The 20306-nt window shown below is 34.6% G+C and overlaps 1 protein-coding gene across 1 annotated transcript; it reads right to left on the minus strand.

Moving 5' to 3' along the window:
* Nucleotides 1-2794: 2794 nt before the first annotated feature.
* LOC18055694 (pentatricopeptide repeat-containing protein At4g32430, mitochondrial) lies at nucleotides 2795-5612 on the minus strand. Its single transcript, XM_024178147.1, has one exon. It carries the CDS (start codon nucleotides 5610-5612, stop codon nucleotides 3231-3233), a length of 2382 nt encoding a protein of 793 aa, XP_024033915.1. The 3' UTR covers nucleotides 2795-3230.
* Nucleotides 5613-20306: the final 14694 nt, after the last annotated feature.

Here is a 20306-nt window from a genome sequence, read left to right on the forward strand (position 1 = left end):
ATCTTCTATGAATTAATTAACCGAATACAGAAGATTTGTTTTAAGACAAAAAGGATATGACTTTGTGAGAGATGACGGTCAAAAGCTCTTGTTCTTTTATGCTAAAAAGCTTGTAACACCGATTTGATGATCTGTTTCCCAAGAAACATATTAATTAACTAACTAATTAAAGGTAATCAAAGCAAAGAGATTTTGCTTATTCATGTTACAGCTAAACGACATCAATTGCCTATAATATCTTGACGGTCCTAATAAATCACGTACATGATTTACACAGCTAGCTTCTTGCTTTTGAATGGTAGTTGAAGTTTTCATATGGAGCTGTAGAAAGCTGGAGAATGCACGAAGCACCCGTGCCCCAAATTCATTTCCACCTCAAAGATAAAACCTTGTGGAGGTGGCGATCTTTTATATCTGTTTTCATAAAATTAATTAATGTTTATGATGTTCTTGTCATGCATGTGAACTTGCATATGTGTTTGGGGACCTGTGTTGGGTCCATTGTATTTCTATATTTGCCTGTGGCTTTACACGTTCCGATTTCAATTGGTTTGATTAATTTATTGCTAGAAAGAAACACCTCACGGTATCTCAATTATGTTTTGAATTGAACTTCATCTTCTGTTGTAAGTTGAATACATAAATCTTTCTTTGTTAGAGAAAGGTGAAAAGTTTATAATTCAGAATTTCGGATCATTGGCCGAGTAATAAAAACTCTTTCTCTTGTCATGAAAGAATGAGTTTAAATTCTCATAGACAACTCATTATCTTTGTAAGTACTTGCAAGTATGGATAAATCTCACCTGTATTCAGTGTAAAATTGAAGTTACACTCGGTAGATCCCAGATTGCATTCTACTTCTGCGAATTTAAACTCTCACTGAGTCACTGTAGCCATGATTGCAATGTAGTCAATAATTATATTCACTCAATTTTATGGTGATGATGACGGTCATGTGCAACTATAATTTAGCACAAATTTTGGTCATCATTGATCATAAAAAACATCAATGAATCCCAAAAGAAAACTGGACGAGAGTGATATAACAAAGAGGGATTTAAATTGTAGTAGGTATTGGAGGCAGATCAAACCAAAATATTTTCCACATTTGATGGGATTTAGGCTTTGTGAAAGATCTCCCAGATTTCCTCTTTGGTATTATTCAAATAAAATATTGCAATTCTATCCATTTTTTTTTCTTTTTTCCTTCATTCCTTTCATTGCTCCACTTTTCTCTGCAAGATCTTATCATTTTCACTTTTGGTTGCATTTCCTGGCAGCAGACCCAGCAAAACTTGCTATTCTGCTGAGTGACAAATATATAGGAATACTCGCTGCTCCATCACTTGCCCCATACATTCTTCTCCCCATTCCCACAATAACATTCATCAAAGTTAAATCTTTGTTGCTCCATTTTTTCACTAATGCATGAATTTTGAGTTGCTTCACATTTTGTCTAAACATCATTGTTAAAAATAGTTGGTGGCAGGGCAATCAAACAAGATAAAAGATGTGAGTAGAAACAACCAAATCGACAGGGGAACTCTTGCCCTTCAAACTTCAATAATAAGTGAAAATACACTGAGCAAACATGGCCAACCTGACAACCCCACAACACATTATATACATATATATAAACCCTAAAGGTCAATAGAGAAACATTCAAAGCAAAAATTTCAGTGAAAGTGGACCAAATTCAGAAAGGGGATATGGATTCATATACTGAGGAATTGCATCTAATCTTTTTCTGTTCTTTTATATGGCGGTTGTCTCAGACAGATTATCATGGGCAGCTCCAACCCATGGGGTCCAAGACAAATATTTTGTTTTATTCTATAAGTTGCTCTGAAACTTTGAATAATGCTTAATCTTAATTGTAATCCTCCACCCATGTGCTCATATCTAAGAAAATAACTTTAAATAAAGTCGAAAATGTGCTCAGCATTTGATGCTACAGAGATAATCAATCACACCATGCAAGAATGAATTAACATTCACACATGGGCGAGAATAATTCTTCAATATTAAATAAATGTTAATATACATAATATATAATGTAACAATAATTTTCTTCCAATAATGATAATGATAAAGCTGATTGTACATGGTTCATTCTTGTTGTTAAGACTTTTCATTTTCCGAATAATTTCGTAGAATGCTTAATGCAGCTACCAGACTGTCTAGTTGGTTGAGGGACATGAAAAGTGCAGAGGAAAATTGGTCAACATAAACAATAGCAGGAAAGGAATTTAAATTAAAAGAACTAATTTCTTAATTTGAGTCAACCATGACTTCAACTAAAATCTAAAAGCTTAAGAGCAGAAGAAATTGAATTTTCTTTCACAAGCAATCAGACAACACACTTTTATACCGTTTATTTAATTATAATTGAAAATTTAATGATAATATCGAGTTAGATATCACATCAATTGATGCATAAAACCTTAACTGACTATCCTAATGCTAGAAGTGAAAGAAAATTGTAATCTGCATTATAATTTCTAATTTCAAGTGGCGATCAGTTCCTTGAGAAAATAAAATAAGTAAGAATTATACATGCTTTGGCAGTTGAAACTGACCTTATATTCCTTCATTTCTGAAACATTTAAGAACAAATTTCTTTTGAACTGAAATCAATCATCTTTTCAATTTTACAACAGATCAAACCTTGTCTCTCTGACAAAGTGAATGATTCTAAAAGAAAATGGTTACACTATACTTACACGTCAAGCCCAGCTGTACTACGTCAGGCCCATGTTATTTGAAACCTAACAGTTTCTTCTTAGTAGTTGAACCAACCGTAGCTGAAGCACAGCCCGAAAGTGATACAGGTGCTGGCTAGATTTTGAAAATCTATTGCAAAATAACAGAAGCCATTAACGATTCATAACTATACGTGGAGATATTTACATGACAAGGGTTTCAATGGGCTAAATAAAACTACAGTTATGGTAACTATGTATCATATAAAGGGTCGGTGTTTATAACCAAAATACAGGGAAGGTGAAATGTAATGCTTCACCAAGAAGAAAAGGTCAAAAGTATCGAAACTCACTTCAGGTCAGAATAAATATGAGAAAGCATGGTTGAATTTTGCCTCCTTTATCATTTCCTCAAATCATTTCAAAGGAAATAAGAACAAGGTATTACTGTAAATTCCTTTCCAATAAACCAAGAGTATAATTAGTTCCCCCTATTCAGGGTCTCTGATGCTTCCAATATACATGAAGTTACAAAGCTATTGCCCTCTCTCTCTTACTGTTCAGATATTTCATTTCAGATCCCAGACATTCTGCCATTCTATAAATCTCCTCAGATCGTGGGTGGGTATTGTCACCTGATGAAAACCCATGCAAACCATCAATATCACCCACATCCGCCCAACTAAATCCCACTTCCTTCCTCACTCCCTTTGACTTCATCCCTTTCCTAAGTTTTGCAACCATTTCCCAGTCGCCCTTCTCAGCATACAAATTGGACATCAACACATATGAACCTGAACCTGCTGGCTCCATCTTCATCAAAGCATCAGCTATTCTCTCACCCATCTCCACATTCCCATGTATCCTACAAGCACCTAGCAAGCTTTGCAACACAGACAGTCCTGGCCCTCCAGGAATCTGACCCACCAACTCCTCCGCTTCCTCCAGTCTCCCAACACGGCCCAACATGTCTACCATACAAGAATAATGATCTGGAGAAGGCTCAATATGATAATCCTTCAACATTGAGTCAAAAAGCTGACGTCCTTTATGAATCATTCCGTTTCTACCACATACTGTTAACACAGAAAGGAAAGTAATTGAATCAGGTCTGACCCCTTTGTTCTCCATCTCCTTAAACTGATTCATCACGGATTCATAGTCTCCGTGTCTTGCAAGGGCAGAGATTATTGCTGTCCAAGCAAATTCACTTTTCTCTTGTGTCTCATTGAAAACTCTTTGAGACTCAAAAATGCTCCCTCGCTTTCCATACATGTCAAGGAGAGCACTACCAACGATAGGATCACTGTCCAATCCAACCTTTATTATATGGGAGTGGCATCGTTGGCCGTGTTTAAGAGATATATCCTCAGCAGCACCAACTGCATTCAAAACACTGCCAAATGTGTATGCATTTGGCTTGGATTCCTTAATAACCCCAAAAAATGCTTGCACCGCTGCCAGAGACAATCCATTTTGAGCATACCCGGAGATTAAAGCATTCCACGAAATAATTTCTCTGCAGCTAAGCTCATCGAAAACCTTCTCTGAGTCTTGCATGGACTCAAACCTGGCATACATGGTAATGAGGCAGTTACAAACACTTGGTTCAGACAGGAAATTAGTCTTTATACATAGCCCATGAATCATTCGCCCTTCTTTAACCAAGTTCCCAATGGATATGGCATGTATTAGCCCAATAAATGTAACATCATTTGGACAGACCCCATCTAATCTCATCTCCTTGAAGAGAGACACGGCATCTTCTCTATTCATAGAAATCATTGTGGTCCAAGAAATTACATTGCGATCATGCATCCTGCAAAATACTTTATTTGCATCTCCAGTTACCTCACACTTTGAGTAAGTCGACATTAAGACATTACCAACAGAAACATGTGTCCCGTATCCCATTTTTATACTCACGCCATGTATCTGTTTCCCCAGTTCTAAGTTTTTTTCATGACCACAAGCTGAGGCTGCACTAGTGAATGATACATGATCAAGCCGTAACCCTTTTCTCATCATCTCAATCAATGCCAAAATAGCTTCTACCCCGTAATCTCCATCCTGGGTATACCCCGACAGTATCGCATTCCATGAAACAGAATCCTTATTTGGCATTTCATCGAACACTCTCCTAGCCTCCACTAAACGCCCCCATCTTGAGTACATTGTTATAAGAGCATTCCCTACATAAACCTCACTATCCAATCCAAACTTCACTATAAGAGAATGCAATTGCAAGCCAAACAAAAACCCTTCATGGTCCAAACAAAAAGAAAGAGCAGTACTATACGTCACAGCATCAAAAACTCCAATTAAATTCATCCTAAGAGCAAAACTCAATGCATCATCGCTCTTTTCAAACCCCGAAAGAACAGTGTTCCAGGACACAATATCAGGATTATTCAAGTTGTTAAAAACACACAACGCCTTATCAAATTGACCAGATTTACAGTACATATTCATTAACGAATTCGAAACTGAAATATATGAAACAAACCCCGAAGTAATAGCGAACCCATGGATTTGGCGCCCCGGTGTTTGGTCCCCGGTACATGCCTTGAGAGCGATCGCAAGAGTAACCTCATCGATGTCGTTGAGAAAACCGAATTGCAGATGCCTTCGGAAGATCTCAAGAGCCTCAAAGGGGTGTTTTGCTGTTATAGCACTGACCATTAAACGATTAATGGGTAAAGCATTTCGGTGAGGATTATTGTCGAGCTGTTGGTGTGCATGCTTCGAAGAGTGGAAACGTCTGAGGTTAATTGACAGTTGATTGGATATCCCGTGGAGGGTTTTCGAATTAAGTTGGCGGGTAATCATGAGAATGTAACAACGAATCTTTTCAACATGAACCCCAACAATAAAAGTATTAAACTCTGCCTCAAAAATGCATGCATGCATTTGTTACAAGTAAAATAAAAAGCGCGCGAGCGCAAAGTAGAGGGTGATGCTAAATAGACCCCAATAGTTATCTGCTGCACCCTATTTTGTGATTAAAAAAATTGTTAAAAATAGGGGTATTTAGTAATGAAAGAGGTGTATACACATTTAGTCCAAAAGAATAGTAAGCTGGGCTTAGCTATATGATATGTATTAAATATTAGCCCAATAAATGTAATGATTATTAGGGGTGGGCAAAATCGGGTTCGGATCAACCCGATCGAATTTTGGGTTGATCGGGTTAGAGAGAAACTCATCCGAACTCAACCCAAATTTTAGATCGGATCGGGTTATATTCGGGTTGGGTCGGATCGGATCTAAAATTCGGATCAATTTCGGGTCAATTCGGGTTAAGGACAAAAAAGAATCATTTGTGTTAATTTTGGGGTTGTTTAATAATTATTTAATAATTACAAGATCACTTTTATGCAATTAGTTCATTTTAGTCCATTTCCACTTCATAAAAAAAAATATAAACTGAAATAGAATTGAAAAAGTTGTGAGCTTGGAGGACTTGGTGTCGTGAATCTCAGTCTCGGTCTCGTTGGAAGAACAACCATGGATCGCTTCACGCGGGTGGATCAAGCGGCAACGAGTTTCGTCGATGGCTCATGGCTTCACAGGTTTTGACGGTGGCTACCGAAAAAGCAGATCCGATCGAAGTGAAGTGCAGCAACCGTCGATGCAGCAGCAAGCAGATCCTGTCGTCAGTGCAACAGATCTGGTCGAGTGGTGTGCTGCCTGTGGCCCGCTGCTATGCTAATTGTCTGTAGTTTTGTTGTTGCGAGAAAGAAGAAAAAGAAGACAATGAAGAGAAAAAAGAAAGTTGTTTGTGTGAGTTATGAGAAAGAAGAGAAAGAAGAGAGTGAAGAGAAAGAACACGGAGAGTGTTGGTGTGACGCTGTGAGCCATAATGAGTTCATATATATTCTATTTAGCCATTTAGATTTTTTTTTTGTTTAAACAACCCGATCGGATTGTCGGATCGAATCGGTTTTGACCCGACCCGATCACAACCCGATCGGGTTTCAAAGATTATATCTGATCGGATTTTATTCATTATCCGATCTGATCCGAACCCAAAATTTTTCGGGTCGGATCGGGTCGGGTATTTTGCCCACCCCCAATGACTACATCTAAAACTCTTCTAATCACCCATCATTTTTTCCCACAATTTTCGAGTCCTCACATCGGGGACTCAATTTATTCTCTCTCCCACTTATTAATGAGAGGGTAAATATTTCTTCCACTTATAAATATACTATTAGAGATTAATATCTCTAATTGTAATATATCAATATTCTTTTTTTTTAAAAAAAAAGTCAGTCACCATTCCTCCTTTTTCTGGAAAAGTTGTATGTGCTCACCTTGAAGAAAATAGAGTGGTGTTAGCTATTAAAAGAAAGAAATGATGTTTCTAGTTATTGTTGAGAATGTCAAATAAAACGGCATTGAAGGAAGTTTTTAAAAACATGATCCGCACTTGTCAAAGACATGATCTGCACTTGTCAAAGACACGATCCGCACCGAACAGATCAACACATTTTCTTCTGTAATCACATATGTAATCTTTGAAAAAAAATGTAGCCTCTGCATCTATAAATAACACTCAATGTATAATGTTTTATTTTGAGAAATGAAAAACAAGTTTCTTTATGGTATCAGAGTGAGGTACGCTGCTTTGTTTGTAACAAAAACAAAGGAAACCAACTCATTCCCACAACCATTTTTTCACTATTTGTCTTCCTTAAAATCATTCCTAGCATTACAGAAACCCATGCCAATAAAAAAACAAGCCACCCATACATAAAAACTTGAGTTTACAAACCCATCACAAGTCCATCAACAGTCCCATAAATTTTCCAAGAGAGTGACCTTCAAAAACAAAGAATACGATCAAATTTCTCAGTTTCCATTAAGCAAATCGTAAAAATTTCGCATCTAAACATAGTCACACGCGTTTCCCAGAATCACAACCAACCACCACGCACCTCTATCACCACTCACGCGCCCTCACGCGCTCCAGAGGTTGAAGAAGACTACAAACGACATGTCGGTTTTTATCTCCAGAAGAGCAGCAAACGGGACAATGACTTGTCATTTTTATTCCACCATAACCAACATGTCGGTTTATTAAGCAGAAACAAAACGACATGCCATGTTATTCTTAGAAGTGCAGTAGCCTTAAAAACGACATGTCGTTTTTATTCCATCATAATCGACATATCGTTTTCTTAAGTAGAAAAAAAACGACTTGTCATTTTTGCTCAAAAAAATTATTATTTCCCTTGTTTGAAGCTATACGCTAAAAAAAAAAAAAGAGAAGAAAAATGAAGGAAGAGAAAAAAAAGAAAAATGGAGAAAATTTCAACTGAATCTACTCCTGTTGTCATTCAATCTGTTCAATCTGATGGGGTATTTAATGTCAGAATTATCCTTACTGAGACAAACTACGATGTTTAGTCTCAAATAATGGAGATGCATCTCACAGAAGGAGAAAAACTCTCATATATTCGTAGCAGCACAAAGCCATCTGATGAATCGTCAAAGGAATATGAGAAATGGTATAGTGAGAACCAAAAAGTAAAAAGATAGTTACTCATATCCATGTCTCCTGAGATCATGAAACGATATTTACGAATTCCTACAGCCTACGAAATCTGGAATGCATTATCAAAAGCCTTTTATGATGGAAGCGAGGAATTACAAGTTTTCACTCTAAACTAAAAGACGTTCTCTACCAAACAAAATAGACGATCACTCTCTAAATTTTACGGAGAATTGATCGAAATATTTCGAGAACTTGATCACCGAGATAAAGTGGTCATGAAGGATCCAGAAGATGTTGTAATATAAGAAAGTCTGTTGAAAGATTGAAAGTGCACATTTTTCTTGCTGGGCTAGATGAAGAATTTGATCAAGTTTGTGGAGAAATTCTACGAAAAGATATTATCACAGACTTAGAAGAATGCTATTCTTTTATCCGAAGAGAAAATGTACGGCAAAGCAAACTAAACAAGAAGGTCGACTCAGAAACGTTTGCTATGATAGCACGACAGCAACCTCAAAGGAAACTTATTGACAAGTCATCACTCAATTGCACTCATTGTAGGAAGAAGTGTTATACGAAAGAACAATGCTTTGAAATCAGAAACGTTTGCTATGATAGCACGACAGCAACCTCAAAGGAAACTTATTGACAAGTCATCACTCAATTGCACTCATTGTAGGAAGAAGGGTCATACCAAAGAACAATGCTTTGAAATCATTGGATATCCTGACTGGTGGGATACTCGAAAGAAGAACACCAAGCAGGGATCAAAAACTGCAATAGCTGAATCCACATCCACTACAGATCTTAAAAAAGAATCTTTAGAGCAAATTGCAACCTCTGTCAGTCCAAGTAAGGCCCTTAAAACAATTACACATATTATTAATAGTACATGGATAATTGATTCTGGTGCAAGTGATCATATGACTTTTGATTCTCGATAAGTGTTTCTATTGAAACCATCTTCACAAAACATAAGTTCCACTGCAAATGGAACCACAACCTCAGTTATTTGGGAAGAATCTTTACCACTTACAGATAAATTAAATTTAGACTCTGTGTTAATTGTTCTATCTTTATATGATAATCTTTTATATGTGTCTCAAATAACCACTTACTTATCATGTGTTGTAATTTTTTGGCCAGATCATTGCATGTTTAAGGACATCCAAACGAAGCAAATGATTGGTTATGGTATTAGACGAGGCAACTTGTATTACCTCGAGATGACATCAACAAACACTGAAACACTAAGCCCTGTATTAGTAGTAGAAAGTTCCATGAAAAAAAGGAAATCAGAAATTTGGTTATGGCATGGACGTTTAGGGCATGTGCCATTTGGTTACTTAAAAAAATTATTTCCTAGTTTGTTTTTGAAATTTGATGTTTGTAACTTTAAATGTGATGTTTGTGAACTTTCAAAAAGCCATCGAACTACTTTTCCATTGTCATTAAATAAGAATCCAATTCCTTTCATGGTAGTACATTTTGATGTATGGGAACCATCTAAAGTTTCTACAATTGGAAAAGCTCATTGGTTTTTTACATTTATTGATGATTGTAGCAGAATGACATGAATTTTTTTTTTATGGAATCAAAAGACGAAGTAAACTCTTTATTTCAAAATTTTCATAAGATGGTGACGACTCAATTTCAGTCACAAATTCGAGTTCTACACACTAACAATGAAGGCGAGTATATGAGCACAACAATTCAATAGTTTTTGAAATCACAAGGACCTGTCCACCAAACCACTTGTGTGGGCACACCCCAATAAAATGGTGTTGCTGAACAAAAAAACAGACATTTACTAGAAGTTATTCCAGCATCACTAATTCAAGCCCACGTGCCACTATATTATTGGGGAGAAGCACTGACATCCGCAACATACTTGATCAATCGAACACCTTAAAGCTCCCTTAGATTTCATACTTCTTTCCAGGTTTTAAATGAAGCAATTAACTCACCAAATGTGCTGAATTTACCCCCACATGTGTTTGGTTGTGTTGCCTTTGTTCATTTGCTGCAACATGACAAATTATCTCCACGAGCACTACGTTGTGTGTTTGTAGGGTACACCTTACATAAAAAAGGTACCGATGCTATCATCCTCCATCAAGAAAAATATACATAACCATGGGTGTCGTCTTTTATGAAGATATCATGTACTATCTATCAGAGTTTGAATTTTAAGGGGAGTATAATGAAGAGGAAATTCATACTCTTACATATCTTCCACCTGAAGAAGATCAATAATCCATTGAGGTAGTAAACCTTCAAGATACTAGAAAAGAAAATGACGATGATTCTCAGGCTGAGATAAGTGAAGACATATTTAGGGAGCAAAATAACTCATACACAACAACAATCGAAATTGGGTCCTATGAAGAACTATATGAAGAAATACCTAACCAATCGTCTGTAGAGGGTGTTCCTACCACAAGTCCCAGTCTAATCAGAAGAATACTTCCCCAGCGTCAAAATAGAGGTATCCTTAAACCCACATATGAGTCTGACTTCTCTAGTAGAGTCAAATACCCTATAAGTCATTTTGTGTCTAACCATCGCTTGTAAAAATTAAATCAATCATTTATGAATCAATTGTCTACTGTATCTATTCCTAACAGTGTGCAAGAAGCCTTAAAAGACCCAAAGTGGAAAACAACTATGAATGACGAAATGAAATCTCTTTAGAAAAATCAAACATGAGAACTAATTGATCTTCCACCAGGAAAAAAACCAGTGGGTTGCCGATGGATCTACACTATAAGATACAAGGCATATGACTCCATTGAATGATACAAAGAAAGGCTCGTAGCTAAGGGTTACACCCAAACCTACGGGATATATTATACTGATACGTTTGCACCAGTAGCAAAAATTAATATTATTCGTATCTTATTATCATTAGTAGCAAACTTGGATTGGCCAGTGAACAGTTCGGTGTAAAGAATGATTTCCTTAATGGAGACCTGTCTGAAGAAATTTATATGAATCTACCACCAGGATGCATTGGACCAGAACGACTCAATCAGAAAGTATGCAAATTGAAGAAATCATTATACGGGTTGAAGCAATCCCCAAGAGCATAGTTCGGGAAATTCACAAAGGCTATGAGTGTTTTTGGCTATAACCAAAGCAATTCATATCATACCTTGTTCATTAAAAAATGGCAAGGTAAAATCACTGCCCTTATCGTCTATGTGGATGATATAGTAGTTACAGACAACGATGAGGAAGAAAAAGAGGCTTTTCAGAAGTATTTGTTGAGAGAGTTTGAGATGAATGATTTAGGAGCCTTAAAATACTTTTTTGGAATTGAGGTTACTCGATCTAAGGAAGGAATCTTCTAATCTCAAAGGAAATATGCCTTAGATCTATTGCACGAAACAGGAATGATAGCTTGTCAGCTTATTGACACCCTAATAGAAGAAGGACTGAAGTTTTGTATCACCTCAGACTAAGTTCCAATAGACAAATGAAGATATCAAAGGCTGATTGGAAGATTGATGTACTTGTCCCACACAAGGCCAGATCTTACTTATGCATTGAGTGTTGTTAGTCAGTTTATGCATAATCCCAAAGAACGACATATGGAAGCAGTAATGCGGATCCTGAGGTACCTGAAGTCAAATACAGGAAAATGAATCCTATTTTCCAAACATGAAGATTACAACAACATAAAAGTTTATATTAATGCGGATTAGGCCGATCAGCTAGTGATAGACGCTCTACCTCAGGCTACTGTACCTTTGTGGGAGGCAACATTGTCACATGGAGAAGCAAGAAACAATATGTTGTTGCCCGTTCGAGCGCTGAAGCAGAATATCGAGGCATGACCCTTGGGGTATGTGAAGGGCTATGGATAAGCTTTATCTTAAAAGATTTGGGCTATCCATCACAACAATCAATACAACTATACTGTGACAACAAAGCTGCACGAGATATTGCTCATAACCCAGTTCAACACGATCGAACAAAACACATCGAGGTAGATAGATTTTTCATCAAGGAGAAATTAGATGAAAAAATCTTAGAACTGCCGAAAATTCGATCAGAAGATCAACTTGGAGATATTTTAACTAAGGCCATTTCAAGCAGAGCATTTACAAAATTCCTAGACAAGCTGGGCATGCAAGGCATCTATGCACTAGCTTGAGGGGGAGTGTTGAGAATGTCAAATAAAACGGCACTGAAGGAAGTTTTTAAAGGCATGATCCGCACTTGTCAAAGACACGATCTGCACCGAACGGATCGACACATTTCCTTCCGTAATCACGTATGTAATCTTTGAAAAAAAATGTAGCCTCTACATCTATAAATAACGCTCAATGTATAATGTTTTATTTTGAGAAATGAAAAACGAGTTTCTTCAATTATTTGTAGTTGGTTTAATATAAAACTCTTTACACCCATAATTTGTTAGTTGCTATACACGTTGGGGATTTTTATGAGTGAATTGAGGTCAATTATTTTAGGAATAAAGCAAGGTGGTATGGGAATAAAATGATATAATTTTCAAACGTTTTAAGAGAGTTTTCAGTACAACACGAACACCACAACAGAATTTAGCATCAAATATATTTGAAAATGAAAATTTTGAAAGATACACACGGCACACATACATACAAATATTTTTATAAAAAAATTAAATCTCGTCTTTTCGTTTCATTTCTTTTAGGTTGGTATGTGGTAATATTCGTAGCCTAAAAATGGTCCCGGCCACATATTGAGGAAATCCAGCAGTAGCACATATAGAGGTTTGAGTTTTGTATTTCAAAAGATGTGTATCTTTAGGTTGTAAGGTGCTTGGATGGGACCATTATTTTCAGGGTACTTAGCTGAAGGGCATGTCACTCTGGAAAAACTTAAAACATAACTCGAACATTGCTAGCCATTCAATTTTTTGAAGTCTTTTCTCAACCACATTTATCAAAATTTACTAGGACGAAAACAAGCGACAAATTTTGGTCACAAATTCATAAATTTAAGTTCGCTCAGGTTGAAAGGAGCACGTGAAATAGACTCTCGAGACTTCTTGAAAAGGAATTTGGATAACTGGATTCTCTTTAGGATTCGGAGTTAATATAGCCTTTGGGTCCCTGATAATTTTCATTTTCATAAATAAGGGAATATTTTTCCATTTGATCAAATTACCCCAAATGTTCTCTATTTAAAATTGGTAAGGGTTTGATAATTAAAGATGTGTGATGTAGATGCAACTTGAACTAAAAGAGTGCCTCATGGCCTATCCATTTGGCAGGGTGGGTACACACACCACTTTCTCCATGGACGCGGCTTGGGTCCTAAATCTAGTTCCTTCCTTCCACCAACAAAATGTGGGGGTAATATTGCATGTCCACGTAAAATTTAACCGGTAGAAATATCCATATCGAATGTAGAACATAAATGATTTAGAAAAATGATATTCACCCTCGCCAATATTTAGCTAGTCCTAATGGAATCTTAATTACAAATATCTGTATTTATTAAATACAGCAAAAAAAACTTAAACCAAAGAGTATTACAATAATTTCAATACCCCATAGAGACCCATCTTATTTTAATGGTAAATGACCAAATCTGAGGCATCTGGATACTATTATCCTAAGTTGAAAAATAAATATCTTTTCTTCTTTGTGAATTATCAATTTCAATCTTGATTTTGATATGAATTTTAATGATGGTAAAAAAAAAAGATCTCTTGTGTTGAAAACAACAGATTTAGGGTTTCAACTCTGTTTACGTGGGTAAAGAGAAAATTAAGTTTTCGTTAGACTAAACAATTAAAAAAAAAAGGTCAAAAGCGGATCAATATTTAAAGAAGGACAAAAAATGGTTGCTTCGTTGAGTTCACATTATTGTGCAATAATTCATACTTTGCCTCCCTAAGTAAGTTTAAGAAATTAATCACATTAAGCACGACATGAGTCCTTTCATTGGAAATTTTATTTCTATAATCCATAATGGTCATTACTTTTTGATAATCATTGAAAAAGATATCCTTTAAAATTAAAACAAAACGTATTTTGCTAGCCTGCCACTGACTTTAAGGAGCAAATCACATTAAATACGATAAGTCTCTTTTGTCAATATTGGAATTATTTATTTATATAACACGTAGAGAGGAACGTCGATCTATATACTTAAAGTGCATGCCTTTTAATATTGTTGTTTATCTTGGTTCACTTTACACATGGAGAATGAAAGATTAGTTAGACACTTCAATTTGGATTGCTTAACCAAGCATATTCTTGTTCTGACCTCGTGGATTCTCTCATTTATGTTAAAAAATAAAATAAAACAAAACAAAATCGAGCACTAATCTCATAATTTATTGTTATTGTGTGCCAAAAAAGCCAATATAAAATTGAACATTGTCTCGTCAATTAGAAAACATGCAATTAAGAGGGCAGAATATTACTTGTGCTACAACTAATATAAAAATGTAATATGGTAATATCTTATTTCCACTTTATGGAAAGTTCAAGGAAGATTAATAAGATAAATAAGGTTGATTGGGGCTTGTATTATATGCAGGCAACATCTCATCAAATAAATGGATGATAATGGCTTTGATTTGGTCCAGATAAAATCGACGTATGTTGGCAATATAGCTGAATTGTGTACAACATAATATATAACAAAATCAAAAGTAATTCGGGGTGTCTTTGGGGAAAACGAGTATTAAACCCCCAATATTTGATGAAATTACGCAAAACTTTTTCGATGTTTTAATATAAGTTAAAATCTCTTTTGCAGTGCCAGTTATAACGGTGTGACTTTTATTATTTATTGTTTTATTACTACACCCTTGTTATGGTGTTAGCCTTAGAGTTTATGACTTCATGTTTTGGAAAATATTCTATCTCAAGAAGGGAAAAAAAATGCAATTTTCAGATGTAAAATTAAAACAAAATTCATATTTTTATCAACAAACTATTAAGTGAAAAACGAAAAATAAAGATAAAAATTTAGAGGAAAATTTCCAAAACATAACCATAAATCCAAAAGTTGCTGAACATCTGAATCCAAAAAACCAATTGTTGTCAAATCCTAACCCTAGCCCTATACCTAATTAACATATATTCGACAAAAATATCAGGAAGGTTATTTGGGGTGGCTGCTTGTGAGATATGTTTGTTAGATAAATTTGATTTCAATTTTCAATTCATAAACGAAGGTTAGAATAATAAAATAATTAATAAAGTTAAGACTACTGTTTTAAGGACAGGGAAATTTTAATTTATTCTAAAATATCAGGAAGATCGACTTCACTTAATTCCACCAAAGAATAACGAATAATACTCATTTTATCGATATCTTTATAACACTGTGGTGTCATTTTATTTATTATGCATATCTAGATGATATGCTTGCCAGACAATTGGGAAACGATCCAAAATTATTGAAAAAAGAAATAATTATAATGGCGGCTGGTAACTGGACGGCCAAATGGGTTTCTTTAGTGAAGATAACAAATATTGCTCATATACCCTTGTATGATAATGAAAGTTTTGATATGTATCATCTATATATATACAAGTATAAATTAGTTAGTATTAATTGATTTAACTGGTACGATCTCTAAAAATAATATGATGTCGGACATCAGTGCATTCATGTCAATCCATTAACTTTAGGCTACTCGTGTTAGATTTCGATTTGAAAAAATAAAACTTTGTTTTGAAGTTTTTGATGACAAAAATTAAACTTATCATACACTTGGTAGTGATGTCACATTTTCTTTAAATTCTATCATTAAGGCTTAAATTTTAGGTTGTGACTATAGTAACCATAGGATGCTGTTCTCTACGACATGAATACCATTAGATTAGATGGTCATATCTTAATGATTTTCTAATCCACTGTTGATGACCAAAATGTATGAACGATATCTTTCCGTACCCTAATCGGAATAAATTTAAATTTTAGAAATTTTTTATGGTTTATATGTTTTGGTAGGGAAGTCAATTTGTATTCCATTTTTCTTTTATATTTTGACCAGTTAAGAGTTTAGTAACTTATTTTGAGTAAAATTATGTACCCTTCCCTTCACAATAAATTGAAGTCGCTTTAGGTTCTTGCAACCACATAAAAGGGCTAATATTAATCAGTGTTGTTTAATTGTTTATCAACCTTTTATCGATCAATAAAATTTATTATTATTATTATTTATATTCATCATGATATATAAATGATATTTTATTTGAATAAATTTACTAACATTGAAGTTAGACAAAGAGATATAAAAAATAATGAAATCATAAACAATAACTAATTGAGAGCAAAAATTTGAGTTGGAATGGCGGTACTGCGAAGTGATGAGAAGATGGAACTACCTGTATCTTTACTATAGATATAATGGATTGGTCAAACAATTAAATTGATCAATAAGGCCAATAACTTGGCTTTAAAAAAAAAAAATTATATATATATATATTGCTATCACTCTCCTTTACACTTGGAGCGTCAACACACTCACAGGACACTCAAATAGATAAACCTTACTCAAATAGATAAACCTTAGAAGTAGTTGTGCTATATCATGTATGAGGCAAAGAAGTCAAAGTCGAAGAATAAATTATTAACAACATATATTCTCAAGCATTGAGCTGCATTTTAAGTTTTAAATATAGTTAGTGGACAGGAAGGAGTAAAAAGAGAGGAGTGAGAGGGACCCATATCAGATTGCCTGGTGATAGGTCATTGTAATGTTAGGGGCCTTTCATTATTTTGTGTACAGTGATTTTAACAGCTCTCTAACATGTTGCATGTTCGCACTAAGGTAAGGACAATGGGCGGCGGATCTCATCTGAATCTGATCGATCAGTTTTGTTTCTTATTATTTGAGTGCTGTCTGTTAGTACCTTTGCAGGGTGTGGTTGCATCATTACGATCAAATACAATGATGGCACGTGTGTATCACATGGCCATATTTTGGGAGCACTTTTAGTTCAGTAGTTGTAACTTGATTGCACGTATTGCAAAATGCCGCATTGGTGTGTGTTGAGTGTATAAGTGATGAATGTTTCTTTTCAACTTTGTAAATGACCCTACTGAATCATCATTGTAATCCTAGTCAACTCCTTTTAAATAAATGTTATATATATATATATATATAAAGGATAAAGATAAATATTCGAATATTTATTTGATAAGATCAGTGGAAACGCTTTCAAAATGAAAGGATGTTTTGGTAAGATGTAAGGAATGAAGATGATTGAGTGAATAGATTATACATTTTAATTTTTTTTTAATTATTACAAATGATGTGATATTCATCAATTAATTGGTGAAATTATATATTAATTCACTTGAATCATGTAAAAAATTATCAATCATTCAATAAATGACATATCATTTGGAATGAAATTTGAGATAAAAATTTGAAATGCTCATCATTACTCTTTTCTTAAACAAAAAAACAAAGGAAGAAATTTCAAGTTAAAAGAATTCTTGATAAATGAACAAATTTAGGATTCTTTATGATAAAAATATGTGTAAATGAAAAAAAAGGCGTAATATTTTCTTGACTAAAAAAAAAAAAAGGAATGACTTCCTAATTTATTGTATTATGTATACTTGAAAGAGCCAATAATGGAAAGCAAAATCAATGATTTAATCTCAAGAAAAATATTTAAAGAATTTTTTTTGAACTCTCACCTTGTCTTGAGATGTAAATCTTGATTACTTTCTCTTTCAAGTGTCATCCAACAAATTATGAAGCTTGAGGAGAAAAATCAAGGATTTATTTTTCTTAACAATTATTTAATTTATTTCCCTAATATTTAAACTTGCATGACTCGTTAAAAGAAACTATTTGAAAATCAGTCGATCAAGTTCTTAGAGACTAAAGGCATATGTATTCAAACCGTGTGATATTATTGAATTCCCTAAAATTTGGTTTAATTTCACATTACTACATTAATCTACCCAATAGTAGTACGCCTTCCTGTTTTGTCACGTATATAAATAATTTCACATTAGTTAAGAGACTCTCATACCATGATAAATGCCCTTAAACTTTGAAAATGGAGGTACGCAATATTAGTAGATGTCATTGTCGTTTGACGATTTTTTTTCTTTAAAGGGCGGGTGTGTCATTTGATGAGTTTAGTTGATATGAAATATGGGTGGGATTTTTTGAACTCGCTAAATTTCTCACTGCATCCTTTTGTAAGTTAAAAATTTTATTGTGAAAATATAATTTGATCAATTACTTATTTGAACTCACTCTCTCTCCCTTATCTCCTTCCTTTATCAAAAGTTATCATGAAATATGAAGTAAATATTACATTTAACAAACGAAATTGTTCAAAAATTAACAAATTCAAGCCTATTGTAATCTAGACAAAATGAAAAGGGATAAACACTAATCATGTAAAAATAAAAAATTTATGTGTCACTTTGAATATATTGGAATTTTTTTGGTCAAATTTCAAAAGTACAAACTTTAAATGATAATAATAGGTAAATTTGATAATGTTATAGTGAAAATTAAGAGAAAGATAAAGTTGATATATTAAGAAAGAAATTAAAAAAAAAACAAAAGAGAGAGAAACTAGTTCAGTTTTTAACATTGTTATAATAGAGAGAGAAAGTAGTTAATCAAGTGTAAATTTTAAGAATTAATGAATTAAAATAATAAGTTATAATTTGATAATTATTTTAGAAATGGATATATATAGATCCATATTTTATTTACCATAGAGTCCGTCCTTCCCATCCCAAATTAAATGTATCGATTTGGAATTGAATCCTTTGTTGCGGAAACGTGGGTTGAGCAATTACTAATACTGTAACTTCTAGAGAAATATAAATGTGGTGATAAACAAATGCAAAGAAAATAGGACACAATAAATTACGTGGTTCGGCGTAATGCCTACATCCACGGGCAAAAATTGGAAGATAATTTTACTAACAAATTGGAATTTACAAAAGTGGGAAAAACTCACAAAACCCACAACCCCAATACACCCAAATGGAACCTCACTAGAACACTCAAGTGGAAGCTCTATCAAATTCTCTCAAAGAACTCACTTGCAATTGCTCTCTACTTCTCTCAAGTTGGGATGATTAACAAATGAGGAATTGTCTTCTATTTATAAAGAAAAATGGGGTGCACTATTGCACCAACCCCAACAAAGTTGTCAACATAAATTAGGCACCTACCTTGTGAATTTGTCTTCAAATTTGCTTCTCCAAAGTTGAATGCATGCATGGCAACAACTTGTCAAATATTTGTGCCACCAACCTCCAATTTGTTAAAAAAAAAAAACCGTGTGAAAATAAGCTTTGTGGGCTGACTTTTCAACAATTCTCTACCTCGGCGAAAATTTAGTAAATCTGAGTCGATTATCAACAAACTACCTTCTAGTTTCTGCCTTCTCTAGCTGCTTTTAAACTTGTAGGATGTTGATCAAGTTTAGACAATGCTCAAACTTGATCGTCGTCACCACCTTAGTGAACATATCTGCGGGGTTCTCTGCAGTCTTGATTTTCTGAAGAAGAATTTTCCCCTCATTAACAATTTCCCGCACAAAGTGAAATCGTACATCGATGTGCTTCGTACGCGCATGATAAACTTGGTTCTTCGTTAAGTGAATAGCACTCTGACTATCGCAATACACATTAATGTGCTCCTGTGCCAATCCCAAGTTTTCAAGCAAACCTTGTAACCAAATAGCCTCTTTAACAGCCTCTGTAATTGCCATGTACTCGGCCTCTGTGGTCGACAATGCAACTGTAGACTGTAGTGTAGACTTCCAACTAATTGGCCCTCCAGCAAAAGTCGGTGGTTGACCGTCGTTTGTCCAAATTACTAGCATAATCAGAATCAACGTACCCGATCACACCTTGACCAAGTGTATCGTCTCTTTCAAACAGTAAATCAACATCCATGGTCTTCTGAATGTACCGTAGAATCCATTTCACAGCTTGCCAATGTCCTTTACCAGGATTATGCATATATCTGCTCACTATACCAACTGCATGTGAAATGTCAGGCCTTGTACACACCATTGCATACATCAAGCTACCCACTGCATTTGAATACGGAACTTGTAACATGTATTCTCGTTCTGCATCTGTTGAAGGAGATA

This window comes from Citrus clementina, unplaced genomic scaffold (genome assembly GCF_000493195.1).
Source record: "Citrus clementina cultivar Clemenules unplaced genomic scaffold, Citrus_clementina_v1.0 scaffold_1, whole genome shotgun sequence".
Taxonomy (NCBI): Eukaryota; Viridiplantae; Streptophyta; class Magnoliopsida; order Sapindales; family Rutaceae; genus Citrus; species Citrus x clementina.